Below are 14,324 nucleotides of genomic sequence, written 5' to 3'. Positions count from 1 at the left end.
TCACAGTAGTGGTTTTATTTTCTATTTTATTAGAAAAAAGTATGTTCATAAAACTTTCCACTTTACATGTGTATTGAACAGTTTACAAAAGTGGCTTTATACTTTTCTTCCAAAATAGTTCTTATACTCTGAAATAAACAAATTCACAAAAATAATCTATATTCCTTCTGAACATGTAAAAGTAGTGTACATCTGTCGTAAAAACGAAGGAGGGCTGGGGTCCATGTCAAATGTAAAATGCAGCAGAGGGTAAATAACCAGCTGTTAAAGTTGACCAACAGGTGACCTTCGGCCGAGCCTGGACAGATGCATGGAGTCCTTTAGGGTAAAGCTGTAAAATAAGGGAATCAATGGAGTGTTTGTGTGAGCGTTACATGACACTGTTTGTATGTGTTGTTTCAAGTACTGGTTCCCAAAAAATCCCATCCACATTATGGATTCACTGATGCGCCACTATTAATACACATTTAAATGAGCCTCCATGTCAAATAAAGATAATAAATAAATGCAAAGTATTATGAGACATTTGTCTACTTTTACAAATGTTGTAGAATCAAGGTAGTTATCATTAGCTCACTGGTCAATAGACCATGAGCTATTGTGAAAGTGTGGTGTCCGGCATTATCTTTGTTAGATTTCTTCAAACATCAGTGTCTACAAAGTTTGTTCAGTTTTGAGAATTTGTGATTTTTCTTACAAATTTTTGAAATATTAAAAAATTTGCCTTAACTTATACTGGGCCATATTTTGATGGTTTATAACATGGAAATAGTTACTGATATCAGTATATATATACTACTGAGCACTGATAGGAAGTCATATTTGGACTTTCATTTAATTAGTTGATTTTTCCCCAGTGAAAGTACCACCCACTTTTATTGGGAGATTGATCTCCTGCATCAAGACCACATTATTCTAACAGACAGAACCTGACAACCTCACAAATTCAAATTGTCATTGATTTTTGATAGAACATGAAGGTGAACTAGAGGGACATCGGTCCTATTTTTTTTTTTTTTCCAATTGTGGTTATATGAGACCACTTCTATTTGTACCTACTATGGAAACCAGGTCTATATTGGACTGGGAAAAAACAGCTTTTCCACGGCGTTCGAAGTGTTTTTCAGTTAAATTTCCTGAGAGTTTTCATATCTCCCATCACTACAAGGACAGAAAATTACATTTGCACAGATAGAGGATTCTTCCTTAATACTGATGCGTATCAGTATCAGCTGATATAACATTAGATAACAGTATTTATCTTGCGAACATGAGACATCAGTGGATCCAAATGCAAATAAAATGAACCAGATACTTTCAGTTGTAAGATGAATCTGCTGGGTTATTGTCTACTAGAAATGGCTGCAGTCTAACAAACACTTTTCAGACCAGCTGAAGAAAGGTCTGTGTTCAAAAATATATATAAATAACAGCAGTAATCCTGTCTGTCTCCTGCTTTGCCACATCTGTTGTCCTTTTGTGTATCTCTCTGTCGGAGTGTGTTTGTGTCTATCGAGCCAAAGTGCAGATACAGACAAAAGCCATATGGATGTTTAAGGCATCTGTCAATATGAAGAGGATTATATTTTTAAGTCTCTTTACTCATCCCCAGTGGATCTGTCCTGAAGGCCCCTCCTCTCCTCCGCTTTAAACGCTCTAGCCTCAGCTTTTAGCAGGATGTGATGTAACAGCACAGGGACAGTATCAGCATCTGCTTTCAGTGCATTTGTCCTTTTCCATCCCACAGTTTGAGAACAATGTCTTATTTCTTTCAGAGTGGCGATGTGTCAATACAAAGTTCTTCAATAGGAGCCTCATTCATTTCCGGAGCAAAGAGTAGAGTCAGTTTGAGGACTAGCTGCCGTTGTCGTTGGGAAGCTGTGGAGATATTGGGTGTTTCTCCTCCAGGTCAGCGAGGGCCATCTCCAACTGCTGGATCAGGACGCGCTTCTTGAACCTGGGAAAGACGCAAGGAATTGTTTTTCGTCATGGGAGTGAATATTTTAATACAAGCCAGTGCAGATACATTAATGTGAACCTGGTCTACAAAGGACTGTAATCTGTTACGTCTTAGTCGTACATCAGTAAATTCAAGGACACTAAATGTACAACATAATGTGACTGTACGACACAGCTCTCTTTTAGCATTATTTTACAGGTTGGTTGTGTGTCAGTAGATATATTTCCATCTGGCTGTTTTTATTCACAAAATCTAACTTGGATTATTGGCAATAAGTTCACTGCACAAGCATACTAGTAGCTTTGAATCGCTATCGGAACCAAGTTCTGCTAATTCTAATAGTTTGGAAAATGTCCGTATTTGGCTTTCAAAGAAACCCAAATGGAACAAGTTCTTAGGGGAAGTGCTTAGGGGAAGTGGAAAAAGTTGGTGACCTGATAAAAGTTAAATCAGAATAAATACAATAGAAACATATTCAGTGTTTCTGCATGTGTGTACCAATGAGGAGAACGCAACATTAACCGAATCAATACAAGAAACATGTTAAAAAACAAAACCTGTCATGAAAGAAGGGCTGCAGAAACTGGTGTTAGACAAAGGCTTTGACAAACAGTAGAAGAGGCTGATACTGTTTGGGGGACAAAGACCAAAGCCAGCCTTAAGTTTTTATTAATCAGATTGATGTCTCAGCTCTCCAATCAGCCGCTCTGGCCATTTGTTATTGTCAATCACATCTAACAGGCAAAGTTTTAAACTATACTGTTCAACCACTTCTTAATATTCACATTACAGTAATAGTGTATGGAAATTCATACAAACAACATCTTCCTCGAAATATTGTGATGCATTTGGATGGAGAGCCAACAAATGGCACGACAACCTCATTAATAAAGTGTTTCTCACGCTTCATTGTGTCTTTGTTTCCTACCTGGCAGCCTCTTTGATAGCATGTAGGATGAAATACTTGTGCACATTAACTGGTCCTTTCACCTGTTGAAGTAGTCCGAGTATTGCCTCATAATCTGGGAAAGAACACAGACACATATCATCAACCACAACTTGCCATAACGACACGTTCCTCCGTGGTGCAGACGTGATACCTCTGCTTTGAATGTAACTTGATACACAAGAGGATCTTCAAACAGAGATGAAAAAAAAGGTTTGTACTTACTTCGACCAGGTTTTCGAACCTCCTTAATTACCCGGGTCCTCAGCTCTGCTTGGCTACCATCTAGTGGGGCTATGAATATGGTCTCGAGGACACCCGGGTCAGGGTCTGCTGTCTCTAAGTGGCTCTGCGGACTCAGTCTTTCACAGTTGGTTTTCTCCTCCAGCAGCTGCTCGTCTAGATGATCTTCCACTAATCTTTCCTCCATCATGTTGATGTCCTCTCCTGGATCTGCTGCTCCCAGTCCGGCTTTCTCCTCGAGACTTTCCGAGGTCAGGTTCCCTACCACGGTGTCCATCTCACTGGGCCAATTCTCCCCCGACTCATGCCCCAGAACTCCGTCTCCATTACTCTCAGGGACCAATGCATTGTTGCCTTCCACTCCTTTTGGAATAAACAATAATTAACTAACAATAATTAACTACTCTTTGTCTGTTCAGTAACATTCATTCAACATTTCCAAAAATTTTTACAACATTTCTTACCTTTATGCTGTGGAATTGGTTTGAGGAGGTTCTGCTGCCCTTGAATCCCTCCTGGACTCTTTCCAACCATCACGTGGTTCGTGTTCCCCGGTGGAGTCAGCGGCCGCCTTAATAAAGGAGACATGCTCCGCCTTCTCTTCACACTTGCACCAGAGATGGAGTCACCGGAATTTCCTCTTTTCTTGTTTTGAGGGCCTGCTACAAATTCATCTGCCTCATCGATCATCATCCCCTGATAAAACACACACACGAGAGAGAAAAAGAAGGACAGATGTCAGAAACTGCAATATGTAAAGCTCATGGTATCAGTCAATGCATTATACTTAAGTCTTATCACCTTCTTATCCTGTTTGAACGGATTCCCAAAGGTGTGCAGACGTTTAGGTTGGTCAGGGTCAATCTCTCTCAGAGGTGACGGCATCATTTTTAGATATTCCTGATAGTTCCCCATCTGAGCTACAGGGATGCTGTGCAGATAGTCTGACAAATACATAGCACTGTATTAGTACTGATGAAACTTTTGAGATGTTTCCTGTATGTGTTGCTTTTGATGCCCATGTAGGTGGCATTTGTGTCAGTTCTCTATTTTCTCCATCTGAGTTAATACAACTTACCTTCGTCTTGCCCTCGGATCAGTTTTTGTGAAGTCCGCAATAAATTGGAGCGCATACGTGTGAGTTGGTCCAGCAGGTTTCTTCTTGGGATGTCGTAGGCGTTTCGATAAGCTTGTGGCTTTACATCCTGTGAAAAACATCAACACATCAGTAATGTTTCTCCACCCACACAAAGTATGTTGAACTTTTCTGAAAGCACAGCCTCTGTGGTCTACATCTACCTTGTTGAGCAGGCCGATCTGGAAACCGGCGAACTCTTTGAAGTTGATGTCCACCAGGCGAAGCGGCCCTTCCCCGGTGATTCCCTGCAGCAGCTGTTTAAAGTCTCGCCGGTGGGCCAGAGACAGCGAGCTGGAGTGGTTCTTTACCTTTATACCAGTCTCTTGTGGCGCCTTCTTCCCCACAGACACGATTAGACGGTCTGATTCCATCTTTGCCTTTACACCAACAAGAGGAAACAATCTGTTTATACCTTCAGCCTCAAGATTAATTAATAGAAGCTTTGATTTAAGTAATATTTACTTACCTGCTGGCTGAGCTTCTTCAAGTAGGAGATGACACTGTAACTTAAGCCACAGTCCATGTTGTCTGCAATAAGGTTAGGTGCACCCATCATCCTCAGAGCCTTTTTTAAGGGCTGTCAACAGAAAGCAAATTTTAGACAAAAGTCATGTTAGAGTCACGTATTTAAAGCATTTACTAAAATGTAGGGGAGACATTATCAAATTTTAGTTTTACCAAGAGGTAGTATGGAGGCATGGTCTTCAGATACATCTCAAATGCCTGTCGCCACTTCAAGTTTGGTTTTAATTTGTGCACTTTAAACAGATCATCTGAAAAGAAACACAAAGCATGGATCACCATTTAATCCTGAAGAAGACAAAATATAACACAGCAATATCAAACAAGGGCAGTCTGTAATGTCGTTCTGTGCATTAGAATCAACTATAATCATGTTTACAGTCTAAAGTTATTAATTAAGCGTCCCAGAAAAAAAAAAAAAAAAGTAAATATAAAATTAGCTCAGACCTACTGACCCAGAAGTTTTGAGGCCACTTTAAAAAAAGTCTTTTTGCCAGATGTCTTACCAAGCAGTGGGAGAAGAACTGGGTAGTTGTAAGGCATGACGAAGAGGTTGACACATGTGAGAGTGGTGCTGGCTTTAAGGTAGCCAAACGGCTGGCCAAGGTCATTTTGCTTCCCACTGCTGTTGACAAACACCTGAGGACCACACAGAAAAGTTAGTAACTTCTAATCTTTATTTCTCGAAATGAAGCTAGAAGTAACCTCATTATATGTCATTTTCAGGAAAATCCCAGAGGCAGCACCAGTGACCGTATGAGCAGACAGAGATGTAGGGCACATGGAGATCTGCTGTGTATGCGTACCTGCCAGCACATGTGTGGAGACTTCCTTTCCAGAACGTACTGAGTGAGAGGAGAGGGCTCCAGTTCGTACTTGTCAAAGGGGAGTTTGTCTATCACCATGGGCTCACAGTCCACACAAGAGAAGCGCACCACAGGGTGAGCAGAGCGAGGAGGCTACAAGGAGCACAACAGCACACACACACACACACACTGTCACTTATTGATCCACCCATATGAAATAAACTTTACACCTTTATGTAGAGGTAATAAGTTAGTGTATAAAGATAAACAGTGATCTTCAAAGCCTCTCTTCTCACCAGTGTAGGGGAATTCTGGTCTGGCCAGAAAGACTCAGGTATTGGCCAATGTCCGACTGGAACCCCTGTTTTTGGGTTTGGCCGCACATAGATGAGCTTGTGACAACTGTGCCACGGCTGGGGACTGAAGGATGACACAGGACGACTCGTCTCCACAGAGTTATCTATAAAACAAAAGACCTTACAGTACTGGGGAAACCTACTTCTCAGCCACATGCTGATCAATACAGACTATTCAAACATATCTTTAGCCTCATAGCATAATTGCCTAAATCATATTTTTGGTCAAATTGTGATATCTACAGAACTTTACTCTCCTAACACTGCTGATTAATTTTGTAACATTGACTATGTCCTGAAAAAAAAAAGACTCAGGCAATTATGCTATGAGGCTAAGAATATTTAAGTTGCCAGTTAAAATTCTCTGTGAGCTGTTAAATCTGGTGAAACTCAGATGATTGCACTGAGTGTTTCCTTTCTCTTCACTAAGCAGTGGTGCACTAAGACAGCAAGGGAAATACCACCACTGCAAACATATGTATACACACTGTAATTTAGCTCTAACGGTATCTATCACTACACTAAGTGTAGCCCTGATGCAGCATAAGTAGTGATTATACAAAGATCTTTAACACTGTAACCTTGGCTAAACATAAACATATGATCTATACAGAAACATATATGAGAAGTATTACCCAAAGGACCACAGCTTGCTATTTAAACTACAGAGGAAACACTGTCACAAGAGGGTGACATTTAAGTGGCACTGTCCCTTCAAATCCAGTCAATCATCACAGGACATTTCTTTGGGAAAAAATATGAACACCAGTCAGAGGCCAGACACTAATCACTTTTTAATCCATCATTTACACAGATGGGGCTGGATCTACTAAGATCCCAATTTGTGTGTACTAATTTGCGTGCGCAGTCTAGAATTTTGCGTGTGGGGTTGAACCACGGTTTGCGGGTGATTTACTAAGATTGCTTGCACAAATTACAACAGGTGCAAAGTCTTCGAGACCGCCCTATTTAAAGGAGGGGTTTGCGTGCGCTACTGGAGACAATACGCTGTAAAAATTGCTCTGGGATGCACCAGCATTAATGGTAACAGTGCGCTGAATGATCCAGATGCACAGAAATGTAGCGGGGGAGTTTTGTCATAGAAAGTATTGTATGACTCATTCATTCATTTATTTTTCATTTTAGAGGTGGGGGGGGCATGGGGGTTGTTGGATTGACTGTCAGGTACACATAATTTTGTCATACTGTAGCCTAATGTCGGTGTGTATGCTCAATCACAATCGTCAGATCAAGTGTATAACAGTCCCGTAAAGTGTGTGTGTGTGTGTGTGTGGGGGGGGGGGCATACGTCTCAATAATTTTTTCTTCCATCATTCCAAAAATGTTCACACGAGAGTGGAAAACGTGTTCTCTGCATCTCATTTCATCGTTTTAACCAAAGCCATGTGTACGCAATTACACATACAAACCATTTGCACCTCCCTTTGAGACGTGTTAAATATAGACACAGTTTCTATGAGCAAAATTGCTTTCTGGTTTGATAAATCACTTTGCGTGTGCTAAATTAATATTACACTTTCTCCTCCCAGCACATGCACAATTGCGTGTAAACGCCCCATATTGCATATTCATTGTCGCAAATGTACTAACTGGATGCAGAGGCGGTATTTTGCACCTTTGAAAAACGCAACCCTTAGTGCACACTGTTAGTAAATGAGTTTGTAAATTTTTTTACATGTGCATTGAGTTTGCACACATTTTAATACACGCAAACCTTTAGCAGATCCAGCCCATGGTATTTTGTCAATTTAGGATATAGTTTTTGAAGTCAAGAAATTCCAGTTTGCTGTAGTGATATTAAAGTACAGTTTTTTTCTGTGAAATGGCTTAGTGGACTGCATCTCTTGTCTCACATAATAAATGTCATCAACACCAAAAGGGCTGTTACTTCGACATATTTCTCCTCTTTGTGAAAAAATTAGGGTGAGAGCTCCAGCAGTATCCTCAGCAGCTCTGGGCAGATTGAGGAGAGTAAAATTTAAAATGACGTCACTTATGCAACTTCTGAGTGTAATTACATATTTTCACAGAGTACATCAATAGTGTTCTGAGAAATAGTGATTGTCTTGAGTCGCAAGATTATCTTTTAAATTTAAAAAGGTACATGTACATGACAACATGATTCAAATAGGACCAATATTATTCAATAAATAAGGTCCCACAGTGGTCCACCAGAAGGAGTGGGACTTAGGATCTCACTATTCATTTTTATTTGGCCAGTGGAGAAAATGTTCTCACTTTAGTGCATTAGGATAAGAAGATTCTCTTCAGGTCCCACCTGTTATATGTCCGTAGTATTTAAACCCCAAATAACTGCATTAAATATGCTCAGAAACTCAATGAAAATGGTAATTTCTCGACATGAAAGCCACTGTATGCTTTAGGCCCATGACTGTGCTTCCAATTGTCATATATTTGTGTATATAACAAACATGCACATGTAAGTTTTCCCTCTTATTTTGAATCCATGTGTCTGTTCAATGTGCATCCCCCGAAAAACTCACCTTCCCCAACAAGAGGTGGATCTGGCCCTGTCTTCTCAAAATTAATAACAACACCACTTTGAACCTTTTGGACCAGAGACTCCAGACACTGGTTCAACATCCTCTGTGTCAGCACACAGTACGACCGCCCTAAGAGAAAAACAGGATGCACAACTATTACAAATACCACTAAGTGAGAAGGAGCGCCACCAAAAATTAGTACTATAACACAATTGTTACAGCCATGCTGTTGTGAATAGAGAAACCAAATTTGGCTACCAACACAAATAAAAATGGCAAACCTCCAGTGACTTCACACATCTGAGTGATGGCAGACTCATCTGTGGGGACGCTACCAAGCTGCTCGGTGTCTGGTGTGGCTGCTCCTGGCAGCCTAAGAACCAGCGCAAACAAACGCTGGTCCCAGCGGAAGGGCTCTTTGGTCAGTTCACTGCCTGCCAAAGGAGAGTTCAAAGGCAGGTGCAGCTACAAAGTAGACAGATACAAAAGAATAAGAGAAGACAGTACAAAACTGGAAACAGTCATAGCACACACAGTATTTGTAATAATGCTGACATTAGTACCGTTCATAGTAGCATCACTGTATTTATTTGTGTTCTCACCTCATCTGGCACCCCAGAGCTGTGTGTAAGCTTGTTCCCGTCAGTGATAGTGATGATCACAGATGGCTCAAGGAAGAAAGGGTTACGGCCCTGAGGGGGAAAATGATACCAATCAGCAATTACATAAAATTCAAGCATACACTGACCTCCAATAAGTTCTATGTTCCTTTTCTTTACACTTCAGCCTGAAAACACTGTTCTGCTCTGTGTCAGAATGCCTCTCTAAGCTTCCTGTGTGTCCTTGTGCTACTCGTTGAGGACATTAGCCTCTATCGCTGTGCTGTAGGGGTCAGCCATGTCTCATTCAAACCCACAGAGAGGAATGAAGTGAATTTACACACTCATCAAGACAGAACTCATCAACACTTCAGAGTAGCAATCCATCTCTGCCTTTGAGCAGAGATTAAGAGAAAAGATGTGTTAGGAAAGGATGACAGAGCTAACTGAGAACAGACTGGGTAGATTCAACTGCAATTAAAAGTTAATATTCTGCTCTTTGTCTCCAGGACTCCTAGTCCATTTAAAATATTCGATGATGTATCGGCTAGACTAAAGCTCTTTTACTCTCTTTAGGTGAATGCTGCAAAAAATACACAATTTTTGTGTCAAATACCTGTCCATAGTTGTCTATGCCTGAGACAAGGCGGTTGAGGTTAAGCAGGTCAAAGGCTGTGCGAAGAGCGTGACCCAGTGTGGTGAGTCCAGATGCCTGCAGGTTCTTCAGCTCGCACATGAAGGTGGCATGGTTCTCCTTCCAGCCAGCCTGAAATACATTCACAGACGGTGAGATGAACGTAAACAGTCATTAAAGACACTGACAGAAGCCTGAGGTCACAGTGCATGGTGAATGGCCATAAACTAAAATAGACTAAACAGCTACAGGCAGCCAGTTAGAGTAATAATACAAAGGAAAGAAAAGAGGATTTTGTTCAACTGATAACCACAAACTGATTCATTTCAAGCATTCACACCCGCCACCTTTAGCAGGGAGTTTATATTTGATTTAGCCCATTACATAATTGTCACCATAAAATTAGATCAGGTTACGGGAGTCTCTGGGACTAGAAGATAATATTGTGGAAATTCAGCCCAACATTTGAGCTACATTGTGCTGTTTAAAAAGAGTCTAATTTCATACATGACAAGCACCCAAAAATACACTTCTCACTTGCTGCCTGCCTGTTCTCTGTGACAGAGATACACTCCTCTCCCACAGGAGAGAGGATGTGGGTGTGTAACTCCTCTTGGACTTTTCTCTAGCGAGGTCAAGTATCTTAGTACTGCAGCTTCATGCTTAATCTAAGGATGACCTGCAAGCTTACCACTTCCTTGCTTGGGAGAGGGAGGGGGCGGGCTAAAGACACAGAGAACACACTCCAGGATCCACATGTTTGATTGGAATCAGGCCAATGGATATCTTTTAGGATGACTATGGGATATCCTTCCAAAGCCATAATTACTGAAATGTGGAATTTCTAGCATGGGATGAAAAGATAAAAAAACTATGAATCTAAATTCTCATAAGATAAACATCTCATTCTGCTGGGGCAGGGTTGACAGTGGAAACACAGTCATAGGAGTTGTAGCAGAATAGCGACACATGCAGACACTAGTGTAGACCAGTTGAGGTGTAAGGCATAGCTTGCACTCAATAATTCAAACTACAGAATATTTCTATTTTCTTCCAGCCTAACCTCCTCTCTCTCCCTCTACATCAACAATTTATTGCTGCTGTAACTGTGCAATCAGAGTAGCCCCATTCACCATAACCTTGTCCTTTCATCATAATCCTCAGTGCACAAAGCAGGCAGAAACAACAAAGGAGAAGGCAATGAAGACAGACTTGATACACACAGCAGCACCTGGATGATTTTATGTGACAAAAGAGAACAGGATCTCAGGAGATTTGAATGAAAGGCTGCAGAAATGACTATTTTAAGTAGGCCACATTTAGTGATAACTGGGATTTCTGATGAATTCTGCAAGGTCAACGAAATAAATACACAAGCGAAGGGAGCATCATATGACTGACAGCATCAACTTGCGAAAAAAACTGTCATGACCCCTGTTTTACACACAGTCCTATGATAACCCTGCAAAAATAGACACTTCCGTCGGCTAGGAAAAGTATTTCTGCCCTGCCTAACACAAAAAGCCCTGAGTGCTGTTTTTTTTTTTCAGCAGAACAATGCTGTTGATTATTGAAAAGTCAACAGAGAAAAACTTAATGCAATTGAGATGAATCATTTTCTTAAATTAACTGAAAAGCATACTAGTCTTTAGAATACAATATATACTGTATGTTGTCCTCAGTTATGTGGGAGATGCATACTGTGTACACCACAATCTCAAAAAGCACATGTTCCGTTTATAAGTATCTGTGGTTATTTATTAAAAGAGACAGGGTTTGTTTCAGTGTAATAAATTGTTTCATCTGAAATTATTTACCAAGTATAAATAATCTATTTATTACATATTTATTTATTTATTACACACCATGAAAATTACAACTACATACATCAACAATAGAAAATTAAATATTTTAAGTAGCTGTAAACAAAGAGATTGTCTCCATTGATAAAATAAAAAAATAAAGAATTATACTCATTTAATATGATCTTTATCACATCTATATACTTGTCAAAGCTTGTCTTACATCTTCATTCCGATGTTTATATATTAAACTTTTCCTGTTGTACTTTCTGCTTGAGTGATAATTAGAAGAACATTCTAAAGCATATATAGAAACATTTAGGTTTAAAATTTTGTGGATGTGTATATCCTGTCATAATGTTTCTGGAGTCCTATTAGCTGCAGCTCATATGCATGCAACTTTATCTTAAAAGTGAGTAGTACCGAGCATTGTTAGAAAAAAAAACCCCAGTGTAACTAATTAGCTGTTACACATACTTTATGTTATCTATGTACAGTAGTCTAGACCTTACACCAATAACTGTAGTTTAGGATGAGGTAAATATTTACTTCCCTGCACCAGCATAATGTAATTTGGTCATGCGGCGTGCAATGAAATTATAGGACAGAACAGGAGAATAAATTGTTTAGTGTTGAGCATTAATGACATGGGATGGAGTCAGCCTCCTGCATCCTGTGTACACAGTAGACTGCCAAGAGATTTCTAATATACAACAGCTCTTGAAGCAGACTAGGGACTTTGGGGCTTCATGTGGGTACTTAGAGCTGGATTTTATTGGGTATGGGAAGCATAAAGAATAAGACGTGTGCCAGGTCATAAACCAAGTCAATAGATTAATGGTGGGTATAGTGATTCACAGATTGTATGCCCTTTTTTCTTGCCTCTTTATGTACATTTACCTATATCTGTATGAGCATGAGTGTTTATATGCTGGAACATAATGCTCATAGTATCGGTATGACTAATAATTATCACATAAATAATGGCAATTTTCTTCAAGCGAACTTATGTAAATATAAAAAATCTCACGATGAAGAGGACTTATCAACTTTCAACCAATATTGGCCAATGGTAATGCAGGGATGATGCAGGGGGCGGGGTAGAGAATGATTGGCGGGCTCCTTGTCCAATCGACACATTATATTGCCAAAAAAACAGCGACGTCATAAGCGATAATAAATCTCTCCGCCTCCATCTCAACGCCCGAGACTTTTCTCAACACAAAAGCAAAATGTCCGCTGGATGTTCGGAGGCAGTGCTGCTCCGGGTCTGCGGGTATGAAGCAGAAAACTATGCCGTTTTTCGCCACCGGGAAACCGACCAACACTGGCTACAAACTAGAAGGATAATAAAGTCTCACTCATTGAAAAATACGTACGACTTGTCAAAGTAAAAATGGTATCAGTTGCTAATTACCTTCACTCCGTATGGTGGATCATCGAATGTAACTAGCATGTACCTGTCGCCTCTACTAGCCGGGTCTCGGGCACGCAGCTGTCAAAAAAAGAAAACCAAAATAACATATTAATTTCGACCGATTCTGCCCAAGGAACCCTAAGCTTACCAAAGGAACATACTTGCTGAAAAAAGTCGGGGAAAAATCATTCTTTACCTTCATAAAGACCTCAACCGCGCCTTTAGCAACGTCCAGATACGTCGTACCCAAATAAGTGCGCTGATTCATAGAGGCGGACGTGTCTAACAGGAAAAGTAAAATAGGCATTTTAAATGTAAAGCCGCGGTTGTATGCTTTTCTAAAATAACTGTTATCCACATATGACCTATCATGCGGCCAAACAGTTTACACATGTGTGTATATATTTATTATAATAAGCCCCCCCCTCCTGAAGAGGGCCGTTGCCTCTGCCCTCTCTCTATCTGCCTTTCCAGAGCTCTGTCTCGGCTCGCGCTGTTCAACTTCTGCTCCTAACCGAACGGAACGCCCCGCTTTCTCCACTTCAACCGGATTGGCTGGGCTCGATCACATAAGCCACGCCCACATTACATCTAAACATATATAATCTGAGCCGAGACGACTGTGTACTGTTCATCCACCTACTATCTCCCCCTCAGAACGTAGAACAGGACGATGTAACAATATTATGCATGCGATTTGGCTGTGATCCCTGCCGTTAAATGTCTGCCTGCTTTTAAACAAACAGCTGCAGTAGGATCCTTATGCCTGACATTTTTGTCATTATTTCTGCGACCCTCACCTACCCCTCTTCTCTAAGACACACAAACATGTGTCGGATATTTCGTCTCGGTCAGGCAGATCTGCATTTTCTGTCTGGGCTGAGCATTTAAGCAGACACCGCACATTATATGGTTTGAGTATGTCCTTCTCCTGTTCAGTACTCAGACAAGATAAGTCTCTGTAAGAGTATGTTTATCATTATTGTTTTATTTTAAGTGATACTACATAGGAAAATGGTCACGGTTTAGTTAGAAAGCACATGATAACGCGACAGACTGATAAAGTAGCTGCATGAAAGGGAAAAACAGTCTAGGTCATGCTGAACATAGACTGCATGTTCGTGATGTCCTCTAAGAAATTTGTGCTGAGACTTCATGAATTCACATCTGACATAGCTAAGTACACCACAGACACCAACGTGAGGAGATTTACACGCTTGTTATTACATGGTTTCCACAAAGGAAGTTATAAACATCTTGTACTCCCTCTTGTTTGACATGTCTTTACGTCCGTTTTGTTGACGTCTTGCACGTACTCTCTCTCTCGCGCGCGCTCTCTCTCTCCCTCTCTCTCCCCTTCTCTCGTCTCGCTTTCC

General features: G+C 40.6%; 1 protein-coding gene across 1 annotated transcript; it reads right to left on the bottom strand.

The window, feature by feature from the left end:
- Positions 1-13,433, bottom strand: ints6l (integrator complex subunit 6 like). Its single transcript, XM_030145118.1, has 18 exons — positions 13,145-13,433; positions 12,949-13,026; positions 9,712-9,861; positions 9,099-9,188; positions 8,778-8,961; positions 8,497-8,625; positions 5,912-6,075; positions 5,616-5,768; positions 5,316-5,448; positions 4,966-5,060; positions 4,754-4,864; positions 4,449-4,664; positions 4,228-4,354; positions 3,951-4,093; positions 3,614-3,845; positions 3,132-3,512; positions 2,889-2,982; positions 1-1,957 (listed from the first exon to the last, which is right to left on the bottom strand). Exons 1-18 carry the CDS (start codon positions 13,253-13,255, stop codon positions 1,855-1,857), a joined length of 2,694 nt encoding a protein of 897 aa, XP_030000978.1. The 5' UTR covers positions 13,256-13,433; the 3' UTR covers positions 1-1,854.
- Positions 13,434-14,324: the final 891 nt, after the last annotated feature.

This window comes from Sphaeramia orbicularis, chromosome 10 (genome assembly GCF_902148855.1).
Source record: "Sphaeramia orbicularis chromosome 10, fSphaOr1.1, whole genome shotgun sequence".
Classification (NCBI taxonomy): domain Eukaryota; kingdom Metazoa; phylum Chordata; class Actinopteri; order Kurtiformes; family Apogonidae; genus Sphaeramia; species Sphaeramia orbicularis.
The sequence above is the reverse complement of the archived record's forward strand: the minus strand, read 5'-3'. Positions and strand labels throughout refer to the sequence as shown.

Coding starts and splice junctions, on each gene's coding strand:
- ints6l (XM_030145118.1), bottom strand. CDS start 13,255: ATGCCTATTTTACTTTTCCTGTTAGACACGTCCGCCTCTATGAATCAG. Junction 4,665..4,753: donor TGAAGAAGCTCAGCCAGCAG/GTAAGTAAATAT, acceptor GTTGGTGTAAAG/GCAAAGATGGAATCAGACCG. Junction 4,355..4,448: donor AGATCGGCCTGCTCAACAAG/GTAGATGTAGAC, acceptor TGTTTTTCACAG/GATGTAAAGCCACAAGCTTA.